Genomic DNA, 17,626 nt, shown 5'->3' with positions numbered 1-17,626 from the left:
CAGTTTGTTTGTAAAGCCTATTCATCCCCCAATTTAAACTTGTTAAATTTCACTCAAAAACTCTAAAGAGTCATGAGAAAAGGGCAAATACAGATAGAGTGTATTTCCATTCCTAAAATGTAAATATGCTGTAAATAAACTTGCCTTCTATCCCAGGTTTAGAAACACTGTTCAGTCTATGAAAGAGGTGTTTTGGCATGTTGACATGTGATCTTTATTAAATATAAAGAGCTTTATTGAAAAAAGCCAGGCCATCACTGTTTAAAAGCAGACTTCATTATGAGACATATGGGAGCAGATGTTCCTATCAATTTCTACAGGATTTTGACTTACAGAACCAGGACACAAGAGGCTTCACATATCTAACAGTTGTGGGGCTACACAGCACCATTTTCTTGAGATCTGTAGATAGATATTCATTCCCAGGTTTTTAGAGACCTTCCCAGTGAACTTCTTTGGAGACTTCAGAGTAACGCGCAGGATATGGGAAGGTTCCCAGGTGGGGCTGTTCTCAGGGGTTGCGTGCAAGAAAGCTACTGCTGCAGGTTGGTCCATAAGGGGCCCTCATTCTGGGCTCTCAAGGCTATCTGGACCTTAAGGGGTTGTTTTCAGAAAAGAACTAAGTAGTAAATACAGTGCTGAGTCATAAGTGCTAGCGATATGCCGAGAAGAACAAATATGGATTATAAAAATATGTATAAAAATATATATTAAAAATGTGGAAAAACTGAATGGTAACCATAATTTTATTTAAGATATAAATGGTTGGCTCATAAATGCCAAACAATAGTATGTACCAACAGCTGATCCTAAGTGAAGTTGGCATGTTAGGTCCAGTGATACTGGTTGAAGCTACTTTATATTTTGGAACTTACCAGGCACATAAAAATACATATACTTTTCAGATGCATGTAATACTGTCTATAAAAAAACTTTTATAACTGATGTATAGCGGTAAAAGGAGAATAACAGCATTAAAAACGCTTTAATGTAATTTATTTTTTAGTTATCAATAACTACATTTTTAAAAGATATCACATTTAAATGTGTCATTACTACAAATTTATAGCTTAAGGTAGGAAATTTAAGTGTAAACAGTTTATATACACTTTGCATTATTTATACAATTTTATACATATAACCCTATATATATTATACAATAATCTCCAGGGAAAATACTTACAATCCATTTGTGTGGACAGCAGACAACAGCTTTGAAAAACAGATCAAAATAAATATTTCCACTTCTCAAATGTACACAGTGGAAATGTAAATATATGAGGATTAATTCTCAAGGAATTTATTACATTGTAAGATATTTAACTTTGTTCCATGCCAGCCATGAGTGACAGAGTGAGAGATTCCACTGTAGAAAAAATAAGGTTAAAAAAACAAATTTAACTATTTGAGAATGTTTAAAGAAGACTTTAATAAATTAAAAACTGAAAAGTATTTAAAGATGTTTTCTATTTTAAATCGAATTATTTTTATGGCTTATATATTATATTTATTTTTATATATTAAAGATGACAACCTTCATTTAAATACAAATTAAAAAGGAAATATGATTTATTTCTATTTCAGATAACTTTTTAGTTTTAAAAGCAAAAAATCTAGGCATTTCACTGAACAAAACACATTTGTTTCATATGTCAGAAAACCTGTGATCAGTTCAAAAACAGAATGCCATATTCCACCCTAAGAATGGAATCTACTTGCATAAGATTGACAAATGCAAAAGTGGTCAAATACACTAATAATTTCTCTAACATAGTTCTAACACATTTTTAAAATATTTAACTACTTTTAGTAAATGTAACACATTTTGAATATGCACAAATGGGGAAGAGATTAACCGTGCATACTCTCCTGAAAAAGAACTATGCAGAGGTACTACTTGGACATTTGTCTGCTCCTCTCTCTGTCTACTTTATACTCTGAGTTCTCACTACCAGACCCACATTTCTTTGAGATAAGAGGCAGCTTGGGAGTTTAAAAAGAAAAAACAACAAAAACAAACCCAAACATACACCTCTTATCTTTTGAAAAGGAATAGTTAAATAGTGGTAAATTGTGCCAGAAATCTACTCTGCCATGTGCTTTATTTAATAATAGTTTTAAGGAATCCACTGGTGTAATGAATGTGATACTAGAAAGCAAGATCATTAGACTTAATGCTTTAGATTTCATATTCACCCACTCCAGTGTAATTCTAAGAAAAACTATTCAAGGCATGATACAACAGCCAAGGGGCTTTTCAGGTTTGAAAATGGTGAAATAGTCTAATATTTTATAGGATTTAAGGGATCAGTACAACAGCATGTAGATTTAGCTATATGAAAATATAAACGTAGTAATAATTGAACATGATATACTCACAATGGGGAAAGGAGCCTCTACAGACAGCTTTGTTTAAAATGGTTACAAGAAACATATGGCAGTTTTTAAAATCTGACTCCATCTTCTCTATAGATTCCATTCTAAAAAGAAAGTAAATTTCAGTTTAAGTAAGGCTTACATAAGGTTATTAGGCAGGCAATAAAATATGATTGGGAGTAACTTCAAATTTACCTTGTTTAAATTACTTAAAGTCTTAAGTCTACAGATTAGAAAATAAAATACAGAATTACAAACCCTACTTTAAAACAAAATTTTCAAAGTGTCCTAAGGAAAAAGTTCATTGGGATATGAAAACTCTGCTGTTTGGGGGAAAATATTTAATTCTGGAATTAGGATAATTGGGGATATTCCCTTTTTCATTATATATTTCCGTATTTTATTTATTACAAGCATATATTCTTTTGAAAACCCTAACTTTTGAAATTATTTTTTAAAAACTTATTATAGGAAATATCAAACATACACAGGAAAGAATTACACAATGAACTTTTATGTATACACCACCTACTAACCATCATCCACTCAGAGCCAACCTTACCTATACCCCTCCCACCCTTCATCATGTTACTTAAAAGTAAATTTGAGACGTCATAGCATTTCAGTCTCAATGTTTCAGTGTGTATACATTAGAGATAAACACTCCCTTTTTTAATGCAATTTTGTTGAGATATAATCACATAGCATACAATGATTCAAAGTGTACTATCAGCTGTTCACAGTATCGTTATACAGTTGTGCTTTCATCACCACAATCACTTGGACATTTTCATCACTCCAAAAAATAAAATAAAAATAAAAATAGAAAAGAACATCCAAAACATCCCATTCCCCTCGTCCCCCCATTATTCATTTACTTTTTTAATAGTTTGAGATATATTCACACACCCTACAGTCATCCACAGTGTACAGTTATCCACAGCACCATCATACAGTTGTGCGTTCATCACCAGAACCAATTTTTGAACCTTTTCCTTACTCCAAAACAAAAATAAAAGCAAAAAAGAACACCTAAATCTTTCCATCCCCTCCATCCCACCCTATTCTTTATCTAATTTTTAAAACTCTCTTTTAAAACATAACCACACTACTATCTGCTCAACAGTATTTAACAATTCTTTAATATCATCAAATAACCAGTGTCCAAATCTTTCACACTGTTTGATACTTTTTTAAAAAAAGAAAAGTGAATAAGGATTCAGTTAAATTCCATAATTGCAACTGGTTTGATATGATTCTTAAGGATCCCTACTTTTGGCTTTTTTCTCACAAATTATTTCTTGAAGAAACTGAAACCATGCAATTTTAGCAAAGCATATACAGCAAGGTTATTATTTTCTCTCCCATCCCACAGTGCACACACAGTAAGCATCAGTTAACCCAGACTTTTATGCAAAAAGAGAAATGTTTTACACACTCTGAGACAGCAAGAAGACTCCTGTTTTTATCCCTGCATTATGAAATTACCTATTATCTTAATTTTTGCATTCAGAGTATGAAAACACTCAAAGGTTAAGATTTTGGGTTAGACGAGCACTATATAGAACTCACCTCCTTATGGACAAGTACTAAGCATACATTATAGCCATAACAGCCTTGTCAACCAGACCTGCATTTTTATTTCAAGGAAGGCAGAGCAGCATTGTCATTACATTAATTTTACAAACAAGGCAGACATGAAACACAGCTCTGCATTCGAGCTGACAGTAGAGGATGGCACTGCTGATGAGGGAGAACTCTGGTTCTTCAACTGTACTTGGACCTGAGGGCATCTGCCTTTCTACACGACAGATGCGAGTAACACACCCTCTAAAAAGTAAAATATACAACATCTTTTAAGTTCACCTGAAATACTATTTTGGACTATAATTTCTAGCGTGGTGTCTGGAATGTGCTTTAAAATAATTCAGCATGTGTGAGTGGCAGTGTGTGGTAGAAACAAAAAAGAATTGGTCCTGTGTTGCAACCTGCAGAGCTGGGTGATGGGTACATGGGGATTAGCAATCCTGTGTCTGTTGAAGGTATCCATAATAAAAACCTAACAAAATCTACACAACATGAGTGTCTTCTAAGAATATTTTTTGTTCTGATTGAAAGACTTCCCATTTTTCTTAGCGTTTCCTTCTCATAAAGGAGTCAAACAAGTCTTGATGCCACCTAGTTTAGGTGAATAGAGAAGCCAGTCAAAAGGGAAGGTGAAATGGTCACAACACAGATGCTTCACAAGATCATGTACTTACTTCCAAGCCCCCAGACCCGCCTGCCAGCCGTCTGCAAACATGAGAGCCAAATTCAACACCTTCATGATGGCTTCTTTCACGAAGCTAACCTGGAAAGTGAAGCCATGGATATAACATGGGTTCTGTAAGTTTTCTGGAAACTAATACCAACACTTTCTACCTAATTGAAATGACCACAGAAAAAGATCATTAGCCCAAGAATACCTTCTATGTGTAAGGTAAGGAACTTGGTTCTGAACATGATTCATTTGGAATCTGGCCCATGCATTTATTGTGCCCACGATACAGGGGTTATTAGCAGTACAGCTGAACCAACAGAGTAAGTGACAATTTCTTGGGCTGGCTGTTTAAGTTCACCAATGAAACGGGACAAGTAATTCCAAAGGATGTCATATTATTTAATGCCATATATTCACACTAAACTGGACACCTTTTGACTAAACCACTATTACTCTACAACTGCAGATATGATTTTCCAGTGAATCTAAGCATAACACAGTGAATGCAGAGTGAGTGCAGAATGTCACAACACAGTTCTCATCTATTTCTCTTAGAAATTATTTCCAGTAAAGTGGCAAAATTTTTTAACCAAATTTCATCCGGTCCTTCTTTAAAGAACGTTTTTGCAGAACAGATGCTTAATAATAATAAAATTCCAAAGGAGATAAACAACCTCCTTTGCCCAGCTTCATTTCCTGCCTCAGGGGCCAAGTTCCCAGCGGACAGCTCATGTACCTTTTCTCTTAGCAGACATCGATCATGAATGGTTGACAAATATCTATAATGAATTTTAATCAACTGATCTAAATCCTTGGCTTCCTCGACTTGATGTTCAAACTCCAGCCCTGTACTGTGAAGAATCTTTGAAGAGAAAAATGAAAAGTTTGATCAGCAGAATTGTTCTCTGAGGACTTGTGAGCCACATACAACATTTTTTTACCAACTGCTTCTACTCTGAGATCCTTCAACAACTTCATCTGTAAAGTTTCATAAAGTATTGATCTTTATGGAACACTTTGGCATTCTTATTCTAAAATGATCCTGGGGTGAGTCCTTTAGGACATCCATTTGCACAAGACAATGAATGCTTCACTTTGGGCTAACAGACTGTTCTTTGTAGGGAGAGTAAAGTAAAGTCAATTGTAGAATCCTATAAAATGCATGGTGGAACTTGATTTTTTTTTTAATCTGATTTTGTTATAAATGCAAGTATTATTTTTACAATACAAATAATTACAGTGAGTTTTTTTTTTTACTATGAATTACATGCTTTTATAAGTCCAAAAGAAACATAGGTGTACTTCAAACAGAAAACAAAAACAAAGAAAACACTTAAACTCCTACCATTTTCCTCTTAACAATTAAGGGTTTAAGGCTAGCCTTCTGAAGGTCATTAGTGAAGTCATGGGGAGCAGTGACCACCTCTGCCATGTCCATCAAGTCCCAACACAGGTTTCAAATGTTCACTTCATCAAAACAAGATGGATTTTAGAACTTACATACCAGAATGGCTAAAAAATGATTTTTTTTTTTTAGGAACAAAATTTAAACCACAAATGAATACCATCCTCTAATAATACTGCTATTGTTCAAATATTTGAACACCTCTTTCAAAACTTTCCCCAGAACTGGTTTTACAATGCTGTTACGAAAAACCGAAGATATTTTCAAGGGGCAGTTTGGCCACCACTGATGAAATTTAAAGGAATATATGTGTACCAAGTTCTGAAGGCAATTCCAAAAGAGGAGCTCTGGGTAAATGCCCACCCAAAGGAATGACCAGAAAGGAAGGACAACAGTGTTCTGGATATATATGTTTTGGTATACAAAACATATTCCAATAAAAATTTTTATAAGTCTTATTTTGACATCGACATAATCTCTAAGTATGTTTTGGGATCCTCTGTATTTATAAATCTAATTACAAATCATTCTCTATGATTAGCTGTATATAAGGCAACAGAACAGAGGTAGATGGACAGACACAAACCCTAGTCATGATGTAGTTGTGTAAGCTGTTCACAAAATGCATGAGCTTCACTCTTAAGAGGAACATACGATGAATCTGCTGTCTTATCGGTTTCTTTTGTGGTCCAAACTGAGCAACTGTGTCTGGTTCATGTAACAGTCCTTTAAGTTGTGGTTTTTCAGCAGTACTAACTAGCTCTACAACAGATGAGAAGAGACAAGTGTGTGGAAAGGGTACGCACTAAAACCCACTGTCACCGTTAGACACAGTCGAGAACTCTGATGGAATAGGTTATTGACACTGCACGACTATCTGACAAAGGCAGATCATGGGTCCTGATTTCAGTGTCTTTAGAAGGTGAAGCAGTGAAAAGTGCCCCATATCATCTTTATTTTTACAGTCTTGAAAAATATAAATGAAAAACCATTAAAAAATTACATAACCTAAGAAGAATATTATTATGGCTGAATTCTAATCAAGTTATTGCATTTCAAATCTCTACATACAACTTCCTAGTATTTCATTCAGAGAAGGTAATTCAGATGTCTGTAGAACTATTGTTATAAATATATGTCATACTGACAATTGTGTAGTCATAAGAAAATGACCAAAGACCACCAACTTTCTTTTTCAGGACTAAAATTAAACTAATAATTTTACCTGTTGAAAACAAATCTTACCACCAAATAGTAAAACATCCAGACTATATTTGGCCCACTTTATTTGCAATAAAAGAAGGAAGACCTGATTATAAATTTTTTGACATTCCAAACTTATAACAATGTCCACAGGCCATGGGACCTATGAGAACAAAATAAAAACAAAACAAAACAAAAAAAAGAAACTTAGAACAGACAGTAACCTATTACTTGCATGTTTTAATTTTAATAGAAAACAATGTTTTTCAGCCCATACCTTGTAGCTAAGGGTCAGACCATCTAATATATGAACAGGGAGCCTCTTCTTAGTTGCATCAACATTTTCAAAAGATATAGAGAGACTACATAAAGAAATTTCAGTTTTAGCTTGTGTCAGTACTAGGTTCATATAAAAACTGTTCTCTTAAAAAAAAATTGGCATTTTAACGTTATTAAATTTACATACTATTTATTATACTCCAAAAAAGGATATGGCAATTTCATGAAAGTAATATAAACATTCCAATAAATGTATATTTTCTAGCATATATTTCCAGAACACAAATTTGGTTTTAGGAATAAGGAAAAGGAACAAAAGTTTTAAGTAAGAGTAATATAAAAAAGCAGATACTTCACAGGTTACAATTAACTAAAAAAAACAAAAAACAAAAAAACATGAACTCAGGGAAGATGTAACAATTAGCTGTTACATAATCCTGGTAAATTTCAGGCAACAGTCTCAGAAAAGGGAGCCCTTTGCTCAGGTTCAAGGAGGGAGATCTGCCCTTCTCACCTGGGGGAGGACTGAGAAGAGGATCATGTAGCCAGAGTGGCCTCTGCTGTGAGCTGTGCTGTAGCTCCTTTGGGCTTGAGAACTCTCCCATGCTAGGATCAAGCTGAGTCTGGGATTCTTTTAAAGCAAAGGTGTTACACACTGCTTCATCCATTTATTTCGAAGACTACTTTGAATATGATTCTCAGTAGAAAGAAATAAACTAATGGGCACATGAAAACATCCCAGGAACTACACCGGCATTTATGTGCCTTATCCAATATAATCCTAACAACTCAATATATCAATGGTTACTGAGAAATTATGTAATGTCCCCAAGGGTACAGAGGTAGTAAGAGAGGTAAGGGATACAACTGACAGTTAAAAATGAAAGGTAGTGGTGGGGAGTAAGCCTTAAAACCAGCATTTTAAACGGCAGTGTGTCATTTATAAAGTAGCTGACTCTTTAGGTGCTGGCTCGTAGTAGTCATCTTGCTTGTGGGAGTGAGAAGATTCAGCATTTATGCCTGTAATCGTCTGTTAACATCTTGCTGGTGGGAATTAGAAAAGATATATCCTATATGAAGAGGAATCTGGTAACAAAAATCACATATGTATTCACTCTGAACCAGCAATCCCATTCTGGAATATACTCTAAAGGTTCTCTGGCAAAAAATATGAAATGTTATGCACCAGGCTATAGAAATCCAAATGTCCACCAATAGGGAGAATGGTTGAATAAACTCAGTAAAGCACTAATTAGCAAGAAAAGGAGTGAGGACAAGCTCTCTATTCCACAATGGAGCAAGGTCTGAGATACGTTAAACATATGCTAAAACCAACAACAAAAAAAAACAACAAAAATCAACCAGGTTGGAGGATATACATTGCATGCTACCTTTTGAGTAACATGTGAGAAGAAAAAGGAAAATATACACATGTCTTTGGTTTCAAAAAATAAACAGGGAGGCATAAATAAAATCTAATACAAAGGGTTACCTAAGGAAGGAAAAAACTGAGGCAGGGCAGGAATGGAAGATAGACTTCCCAAAAAGTACCTTTTTTAACAATGATTTTGACTTAAGAAACATATAGGTGTCTTAAATAATTTTGAAAAAAAAAAAAAAAAAAAAGCAATTTCCAAAAGGAGAAAATTATCTGAAACAAATGAACCTGACCGTATCTCAAGTTGGTTATATATCCACAAGGAGGATTATTTTAAGTAAACTTGAAATGCAGGATTTTGACCAAAGTACCAAAAAAAAAAAAAAAAAAAAAAAAAAAAAAAGAGAGAGAGAGAGAAAAGAAAAAAAATCATGAGGACATTTTAAATTCTCATTGGGCTTGTTATTACTGTTACTTTGGAACTATCACTATTTATTATAGGATAAAATGAATAAATGTCTTTGTTAATATGCTAGGAACCATTCAAAAGAAGTGAAACAAAGGAAAATCAAAGAATTGAAACCCTGTAATTCTTAAATATATATGAGAATTTCAAAATAAGTGAATGCTTTTTCTGTTTCTACTATTTCCTAGCTCTTTCTACTGGAAGAGTCAAGAAGCAGTGACAGTCCAGTACTAATAAAGACCCTAGCACCCAGAGCAAGGGCTTTGTGAGCCACTGCATCGATGGAGCCAGTGCTCCCGGGAGAACCGTCTGCTTCCAGGCCTGGAGCAGGGAGTGCACAGAGTCCTGAAGGCAAGGGGGCTGCCCAAGAACACTGGGGTCAAGTGCAGGGACTCCCTCTGGAGAGTGGGGATGGTCTGAGCCACAAAAAACAGTAACTACAATGGACTGAATTGCATTGCATATAACAAAATTCCCCAGTTTCTACGGACACTGAAAAGAATTAGCCCTGCTGGTCCCCTCTTGGGTCTAGTGGGCACTAACGTCTTATCATCAAAATGTTCACTGAGAGAGACTTGTATTTTAGCGTAACCAAGTAATTGATGAAAATTCTGCTTTTATGGGAGAATCAAGAGTAATAAATAAAAGAATGGCACGAAATTAAATGAATTGGAAAATTACTGGATACAGTAAATGATTATCAGAGATGGTGATATGACCTTCATGTGGAAAGACGGGCCGATGACACAGCAGGAAAATAATCCTGCCAGAGCAACTAATGTTGGATCTAATTAAACCATAATCAAACTATCAATTTACAAGATTAGGGAATAGAGTTACATGTTAAACAAAACCACAAAGATACAATCAGTACAAGCAAATAAATGACATGAAGGAAAAAGGAAGAAGAATGACTAAAGATTATAGGCGCTTTCAGATTCATATAAGCCAATCTGGATCCGGATTCAAACAAACAGTCTGTGAAATGCCATATTTGAGACCTTGGGGCAGAATGAACACTGTCTGGATTAGGATGATGAAGAGATTACTGCTATTATTGCTTGAAGTGGTAATGATGTTATGATTGTGTTAAAAACCAACATATCTGGAATCTGCTTTAAAATACTTTCTGCCCACCTATTCCCCAACCGGGGGGGATAGGTAATCAAGAATGGCAGAAAGTTGATGACTGCTGAGGCTGGGTACATGGGAGTTCACTGTACATGTCTTACTACTTTCGGGTAAGAACTTTTCATAGTACAGTTAAAACAATCAACATAATTTCCAAGTAGCAAGTACAGAATACTAATCATTAAAATCTAATACATATTGGCTCAAAAAAGCCTAATTCACCCCCCCCCCCAAAAAAACAAAAATAGCCCATCAGAATCAGAACCTAGGTCCTGGCAGAGTAGGAAGAAGACAGATGAAGGTGTGAAAGTAGACGCCATGAGTAAAGACAACTATCTGGAGAGTCTGGCTCTAAAGAAAAGATGGTCAACTTGCCATCTCTTCCAGAGTGAAGCCACAGGAACACAGCATCCTAAGCAGCAGGCACTGGGGTGAGCACTATCCTCAATGCACTACTGAGGATGAACAATGGAGCAAGAGCCAAGAGAAGACAACAGATGGTGCAGTCCTCAGAGATGGGGAGAGTCCACCTGATCAGAGGACTCAGAGGTAAGCCCAGGTACAGATGCAAATGAGCTTGCCACCTGGGACGAAGTGGGAAGAGACAGGATAAGCACAGTGTCACGTTCAACAATGGTCTCGATGGACTCCAAGAAAGGGAAAACAAGGGCATCTGCTGAGAGGACACCAGTATGAGAAGATATAGGGACTCAGCCTTGGAGTCAGACTGGGTTCCAATTCTGGCTCTGTTATTATATAACCTAAGACAACCCAAACCATAAAACAGAAATCATAGTAGAGGGACTCTGTAGTTAGTAGAAGATAGGTAACCTCCAGATGATTGTGAGGATAATGAAGTAATGCCTTATCTGGCACATAGCAGGTGTGAATATGATCATCACTATTATGACTTTCGAAGGGCCACTGAGGAAAAGCCAAGTAGGGAAATGCAACAGGAAAAAGGGCAGCCAAGTGGTGTGGAAGATGAAGCCTCTACTCTACAAACCTAGTGGCAGCAATCCAGAGACCTGGCTGAGTTGCTTAGTAGGCAGACTAGCAGACAGGAAGAACGGCTGGTTAGCTCCACAGTTAGGACTAAGCCAATGTGGCAGTTTGAAAACATGCATCTCCCCCACTAAGTGGAAGGACGTACCCACTTCCCACCTGAACTCGGGCTGGCTGTGTGACCTCGTGGAAGTGTGGGTTTGACTCGTGGAGCCCAGGCTACAATAGGCCTGGGGATTTTCCTTGCACTGTCTCAGAAGGCTGCGCATAACTGCCCAGTAAGAAAGCCAATGTAACCCACTGGAGGACTAGGCCCATGGAGAATGGAGGTGCCGTGGCAAATGGGGGGGACACTGGACCTTGCATGGGCCAATCATCCTGACTGGCCGTGGGATCCCATCCCATCATTTTCTCTTGCTTTAGTGAGTGATATTGGGCAAATCACTTAACTATCCTCTGCCTTGATATCCTGATTTGTAAATATAAGTGACAATTCATAAAAATAGTGTAAGGATTAAAAAAAGTGTGTGTATATACACATATATTTCATAGAGTTCTTGGCACACTGTTTATAACATTTTAAGAAAAGGAACCTCTCATATTTTACCGTGAACTATCTTCAGGATAACGCTGTCCTACTGCTTCTTGGAGTTGGACATTAAGAAAAGACACATTCTGCCAGGTTTCTTTCTCTCTTATTTTATCAAAAATTGATGTGTAGAAGTCATACATGGTATCACCAGCTTCCATTAAGAAAAAATTCCTCATGGCCTGCAAGTACTCCAACAACCTGAACGGGGAGAAAATAAGTGACAGAAAGATCTTAAATTCGTAAGACAGGACTCTAAATCAACACCAGCTTTTGTATACTACCATTTTTAGTGAAACAGGTTTTACACTCTACATTCAGTGAAATAGAATTACTAACACCTCTTGAAGACTTTTTAAATAATAAAAATAGTATGTTTTACTTTAATAATCAGAAAAAAATAATTACCTTTCCATAACATTGTAGAAAGTTGGGCAAACTCATAAAAGTGCAACAACAACAAAATTAATTCCAATCCCATCAGCTATGATGAATTTCTACTGTTAATATTTACGGTATTTCTTTCAATCATTTTCTCTATGCATTTAAAAATATATAGTTAAGGAAATAGTGATGGTTAAATGATATTTTCAAAAGAAAATTCTTTATTACGTATCTGTTACCTGCTCTAATAAAAAAAAAATTTGAAAATACAGTTTTAAAATGATCTCAACTCTTCCTAAAACACCATAAACTGCTGTTTCCAAAACTAATTTACTTCTTTTTACCTGTAATTTTTTTTGAGAGTTTGCATGAGATTTCCACAGCAATCTAGATATTGCTTATCAATATGAGGATAGAGGCAAGATCTCAGTGTTAATTCAAAAGTCTGGCACGTCACAGATTCTGATGATCTATCCACACAGATATCACCACCAGCAAATTTCTCATGGAAGTCACTCTGCTCCAAATACAACCTTTAAGACAAAATTGTCAATCTTCTTTGTATGAGCTGCTGCCAAAAGAATTCTCTTAGAGCAAACCTCAAACATCGACCCAGTCTTAAAATTACTAATCAATATAAAAAGAGAAAATCTTTCTCCTGCAAATATACTCTGAGTCTGTTCACTCAAGTGTCTCTCAGTTGCTTCTGCCCTTAGGGTCACTAGCTGGGTTGGTCTTCCCAGCAGTTGGGCCACCTCTGGGAGTGAAGACTCTCCGACTCTATGGCACCACCTTGTGCCTATTAATCACTTATTTTCTTGGCCTGAGAGCTGGAAAGTGCCCCGAGCCCAAATCTCATTCTATGCAGAGGGAGCCTGCCCCCGCCGGTGATCTGCACTCTCCTGACACCTTCTGTGAGTGACAGCACTCAGTACAGCCTCAAGGCACAGAAACAAACTCACAGGACAAGTCTGTGGACTCCCACAAAAACAAGGAGGTTCAGGTACACATTTGAAGAGCTAGGATATGCTACAGGGGTTTTTTTAAGGCTAGAAAGCTCTACCTGGCAGAAATAATTATAGGTACAGATTGTACAGATTCTGCCATTTCAAATGTACAGGTATGTACCACCTTGCAAAGTTTATGGCCAGCAGTGGGTCATGAACATCATCCAACTCAAGGTGTCTTTCAGCCATGGACTGCATCTTAATTAGGTTCTCTTTGGTCGCCTGTTGCTCAGTAAGAGTATGTGGAGTGGAATCATCTCCATGCCGGAGACGGGACTGTACAGATTCCAAAAAGAGAGTGTACAAACTTTTTCTTTCTGCATCTGAAACACAAAGAAAAAAGGCAGGCGAACTATGTTCCGGTGTATAATATTAAACAATGTCACTTTAATATGGGTTGGTATTTTTCCTTTGGCCCATGAGGGTCTATCCCTATTTCTCTACCTTTATTGTAAAACTAAACATTTTTATGTTCTCTGTTAAAAAATCGCAAAGTTCAGGGTTTAAATGCCACAAACTATTAGCTGTTTTTTTTCTGTTCTGAACAGAGTAATACTTTAAGCAGAATCCTTAAAAGTTAAGTTACCATGACAGCATTATGATTGTACTAATAGGAGTCATAATTTCACTGGAGAAAATGCTTCCAACAGTGATCTGGACAGCTCTTTATATTTTATAATCCATCAAAAAGGAAATATTCCACAAAGTCACATCTGTACCATTCAAGCCTGTTAAATCAGTTAATAAAACTAAGTGTATTGCTTAAATTGCATCAACAAAGACTAGACATTATAAAGATTTTCCCAAAATCTAGGATCAAGGCTTAATCGCTCATCAACAAATTGATATCTGCCATGTTAATGGTCCTTAGGAGTTAAATATTGTACCACATTAAGAAATGCCAGAGGATTATTTTGTAAAGGACCAGTGCTAGGAAAGCAAGAGTAAGCAAAACACATGTGGAAGTTATTATCACTGCCTTTTCAAACAAAGGGCTGGAAGTTCCCAAGGAAGACAAACTTTTTTTCTGTCATGAGCAGTATGATCTATTAAAACGTTAGGCTTTGATAATTATAAAATTATAAAATAATTATGTATCTCTGGATGACACATCATCAAGATGCTGAGGTTAGATGCATGAAGGGGTGTGTACCTCTTGCTGCTGCCTGGCGTGTGGAGCTCTCTGCACACTGCAGGTTCTTCAACAGCTGCATCGACTTGCCAGCCATGATGATCTGCTTCAGAACAGGCTTGAGGAAGGACACCATGGTGTGCTGGCTGCTAGAGGGTCCCTGGTCACTACCAGAACTTGCACTTGCATTGTCACTCATCTTCTCCTCATTTTCTGTCTTTTCTGACACACTATACAATGTGTAAGTTGCGTACCAAAAATCTCTGTGATTTACTGGAACATTTTTGTTTCTACAGAAATTCAAAAAAATTTTAAATTTAAACTTTTCTTCCTTAAAAATAACAAAAGCAAAGACCATATCCATTCTAGTTAAGTTTAGATAAACTAATATCAATTACTAATATCTGACCTCAGTTTAACATAGAAAAATGGATAAATACTTTGAGTGGTGTTGGTAAAATTTAAGTAAGCATGAATATTTTCCTGAATTGGTAATAGTAAAATAAATAAAACTGTAAGTGACTATTTTTGTCCTCTTTAGAAGTAGAATCAAAGTTTACCTTTCTTTTTTCTCATAGAAAAATGAGGTTTTAAACACGACTGCTTTTAACAATGAGAGGATGATCACTCATCACCCTTGAAAAATAGTCAGAATCCCAAGTCCACAAAAGTTCTCATGTGAGACTGATGAAACAGGCCATTGTGCTAGACACAAGATTTAAAGACCACATGTTCCTCACTGGGAATGCCAGTTTACTTGTATGAGCACTGTTACTTTTCTACAGCTCTAGGAAATCACTAGACAAAAGGACATTTAAACATTTCTGAAACTCCTTTAAAACAGTGATAGGTTTCTGTGTTTTTTTAAAATAAATTAAAAAAAAGGTCTAAAATCGTGTTACCAAATCCTTGTGACCTTATGAGCCAATGGATAGCTATCAACAAAAAGTCATACATTTAAACAGATTACATACTTTAAAACTGCATTAAAGAGTGAAAACTGTGCTATGACTTTATATAATCTGTTCCGAACAATCAATTAACTGAAGAGGAATCATCATAAATGGGTTAAGGTTTCCATTAATTGTTTTTTAAACATTAAACTAATTGGATAAAAACTCTGAGAAATAAATATATTGTTCTGTATTATTTATAAAATATTTTACATTATTTTTGTATTTTTTATTATTCTTGATAATTTATAATGGGAATAGTTGAAGCTATTTGATGTCACCTAAATTCATTTTATTGGAAGCAGTGTGCCTTTTAACATACTAGTTAGCCATAAGTATATTATTACTCAAAATGCAATTTGCTAAGAAAAATAGTGAACTGACAAAATTTTAGAAAAGGTATTTTTAATGGCCTGGCAACCTGACATTGTCTCTAAAAGTGCAACAGAGCTTGCCTCTGGAGACAACACAGCTGTCGTTTGAATGACTATGTCTCAGTACCAGCTGATACAAATGCAAGAAGGTGATTTTTATGGACAAGAAAACCCAATGCTGCATGCAGCTCCGACCACACCTCTGGATGATGAACTCCTTTGCACAGTCGAACAGGTGCCCGTGCACGATCCACTCATCCACAGTCTGCAGGTAGGGCCGCACAGTTTCTACCCAGAGAGAGAACAGGAGGGAGACCTAAGATGAGAAGGTGTAGAGTTACCTGTGAGGAAATTCCTTGTCACTAGATACAAGGACATTTAGACATTTTTGAAACTCCTTTAAAGCACTGACAGGGTTTCTGCGTTGCTTTTATTTATTTATTCATTCATTTATTTATTTAAATTTTTAATAAATAAATAAATAGTCCCAAATCAGACATTATCAAATCCTTGCGAAAAACTAACCTCAATATGGGGTGACCATATTATAATCCATTCCAGGACTCACCTGAGAGTGAGGACTACACAGGGACAATGGGCATAAGGTGGGATGGTCAGGGAAACTGGACATGGTTATCCTAACTGGACAGTACTAGGAGAAAAAAGTCTCCTAAACATAAGGAAATTATTGCATTCCACTGTGGTTCTCATTAGAAAAACATGCAGGCTAAAAACAATCAAACTCCTGTAAATTAAACTGCAGTACTAAGATGGTGAGAAAAAAAAAAAGTTATAGCAACAAACCTGAGAAAAATACCAGATATGTACCTAAACAAACCTGTAACTTTCCAGCTTACAGTCTCTAGTTAGATTTGTATTTTTATTTAAGAAAGGGTTATTGCAAATATCTAAGTCAGCTATGTATTGTTCATATCTTGCTTTTCATGTTTTGCTTTGTCCTTGCCTTACGTCTTCCTGGTGACTGATAGTTGAAAAGTCACTTTCTCAGCCCACTGTTTGGGAGGGTGCTCGCACAGCGTCTCAGGTTAAGTTAAATTGCATTTAGAAACTAATTTTAAAACTTTGAACACCTGTCTGACACACCATGACTTAAACATCACTTTTCCAGAAAGGCAGGACTGTCTGTTCATCACCCCTTTGGTTGAGCAGAATGGAGTCATACATTTTAGACCAGACAAGGATTTCACATACAGTTTGCTCAGAAGCTTCTCCAACGTTGTCATATTCAAGAATGGCCTTATACAGTGTGTTGAGTAGGTGAGATGCCCGAACCACATTTCGAGTGTCAGGTGGAACTTCTGCTACCCCAGTACTAAATACTTTGTGTAGCACCTTAAGCTGAGCCAATCGAGCTGACAACTTATCCAGCACTATTGAAAGCGTTATTGTGGTATCTGCAAATATCAAGAAATCAAACTCAACAGAAGGAAAAATATCTGCAGCCAAAATCTGATCTGCATGCTAAGCCACTTATGGAAAGATATATGACAAGCTGGAGGGTCGAGGGTTTTAATCTCATATCACCAGGAACTAATTTCTCTAATGGTCTGCCAGTCAAGGACAAAAAGACAAATAACTTGGCAGAAAAATAAGGTACAAAGGAACAGACAGTTCACAGAAAAGGAAATATAAATGATTCTTAACCATATAAAAAAGACACTCA

At 36.2% G+C, this 17,626-nt stretch overlaps 1 protein-coding gene across 4 annotated transcripts in view; it reads right to left on the bottom strand.

Annotated features, from left to right (window-relative positions):
* Positions 1-238: 238 nt before the first annotated feature.
* Positions 239-17,626, bottom strand: part of TUBGCP5 (tubulin gamma complex associated protein 5) — a 38,111-nt gene continuing 20,723 nt past the window's right edge. For 2 of the 4 annotated variants that reach the window (XM_037832792.1, XM_037832793.1), the window contains exons 11-23: positions 17,155-17,357; positions 16,143-16,258; positions 14,637-14,905; positions 13,608-13,806; positions 12,821-13,009; positions 12,111-12,293; positions 7,522-7,606; positions 7,287-7,407; positions 6,628-6,803; positions 5,373-5,498; positions 4,638-4,726; positions 2,380-2,480; positions 239-1,366 (exon numbers count right to left, since the gene is read on the bottom strand). In XM_037832792.1, coding sequence (XP_037688720.1) covers positions 1,320-1,366; positions 2,380-2,480; positions 4,638-4,726; positions 5,373-5,498; positions 6,628-6,803; positions 7,287-7,407; positions 7,522-7,606; positions 12,111-12,293; positions 12,821-13,009; positions 13,608-13,806; positions 14,637-14,905; positions 16,143-16,258; positions 17,155-17,357 — 1,904 coding nt within the window. In that variant the 3' untranslated portion in view covers positions 239-1,319. Of the gene's footprint in view, positions 1,367-2,379; positions 2,481-4,637; positions 4,727-5,370; positions 5,499-5,981; positions 6,104-6,627; positions 6,804-7,286; positions 7,408-7,521; positions 7,607-12,110; positions 12,294-12,820; positions 13,010-13,607; positions 13,807-14,636; positions 14,906-16,142; positions 16,259-17,154; positions 17,358-17,626 lie in introns of those variants that run through there. The other 2 variants (XM_037832794.1, XR_005216320.1) reach the window with 2 other exon arrangements.

The sequence above is a fragment of the Choloepus didactylus genome, chromosome 4 (assembly GCF_015220235.1).
Source record: "Choloepus didactylus isolate mChoDid1 chromosome 4, mChoDid1.pri, whole genome shotgun sequence".
Lineage (NCBI taxonomy): Eukaryota > Metazoa > Chordata > Mammalia > Pilosa > Megalonychidae > Choloepus > Choloepus didactylus.
The sequence above is the reverse complement of the archived record's forward strand: the minus strand, read 5'-3'. Positions and strand labels throughout refer to the sequence as shown.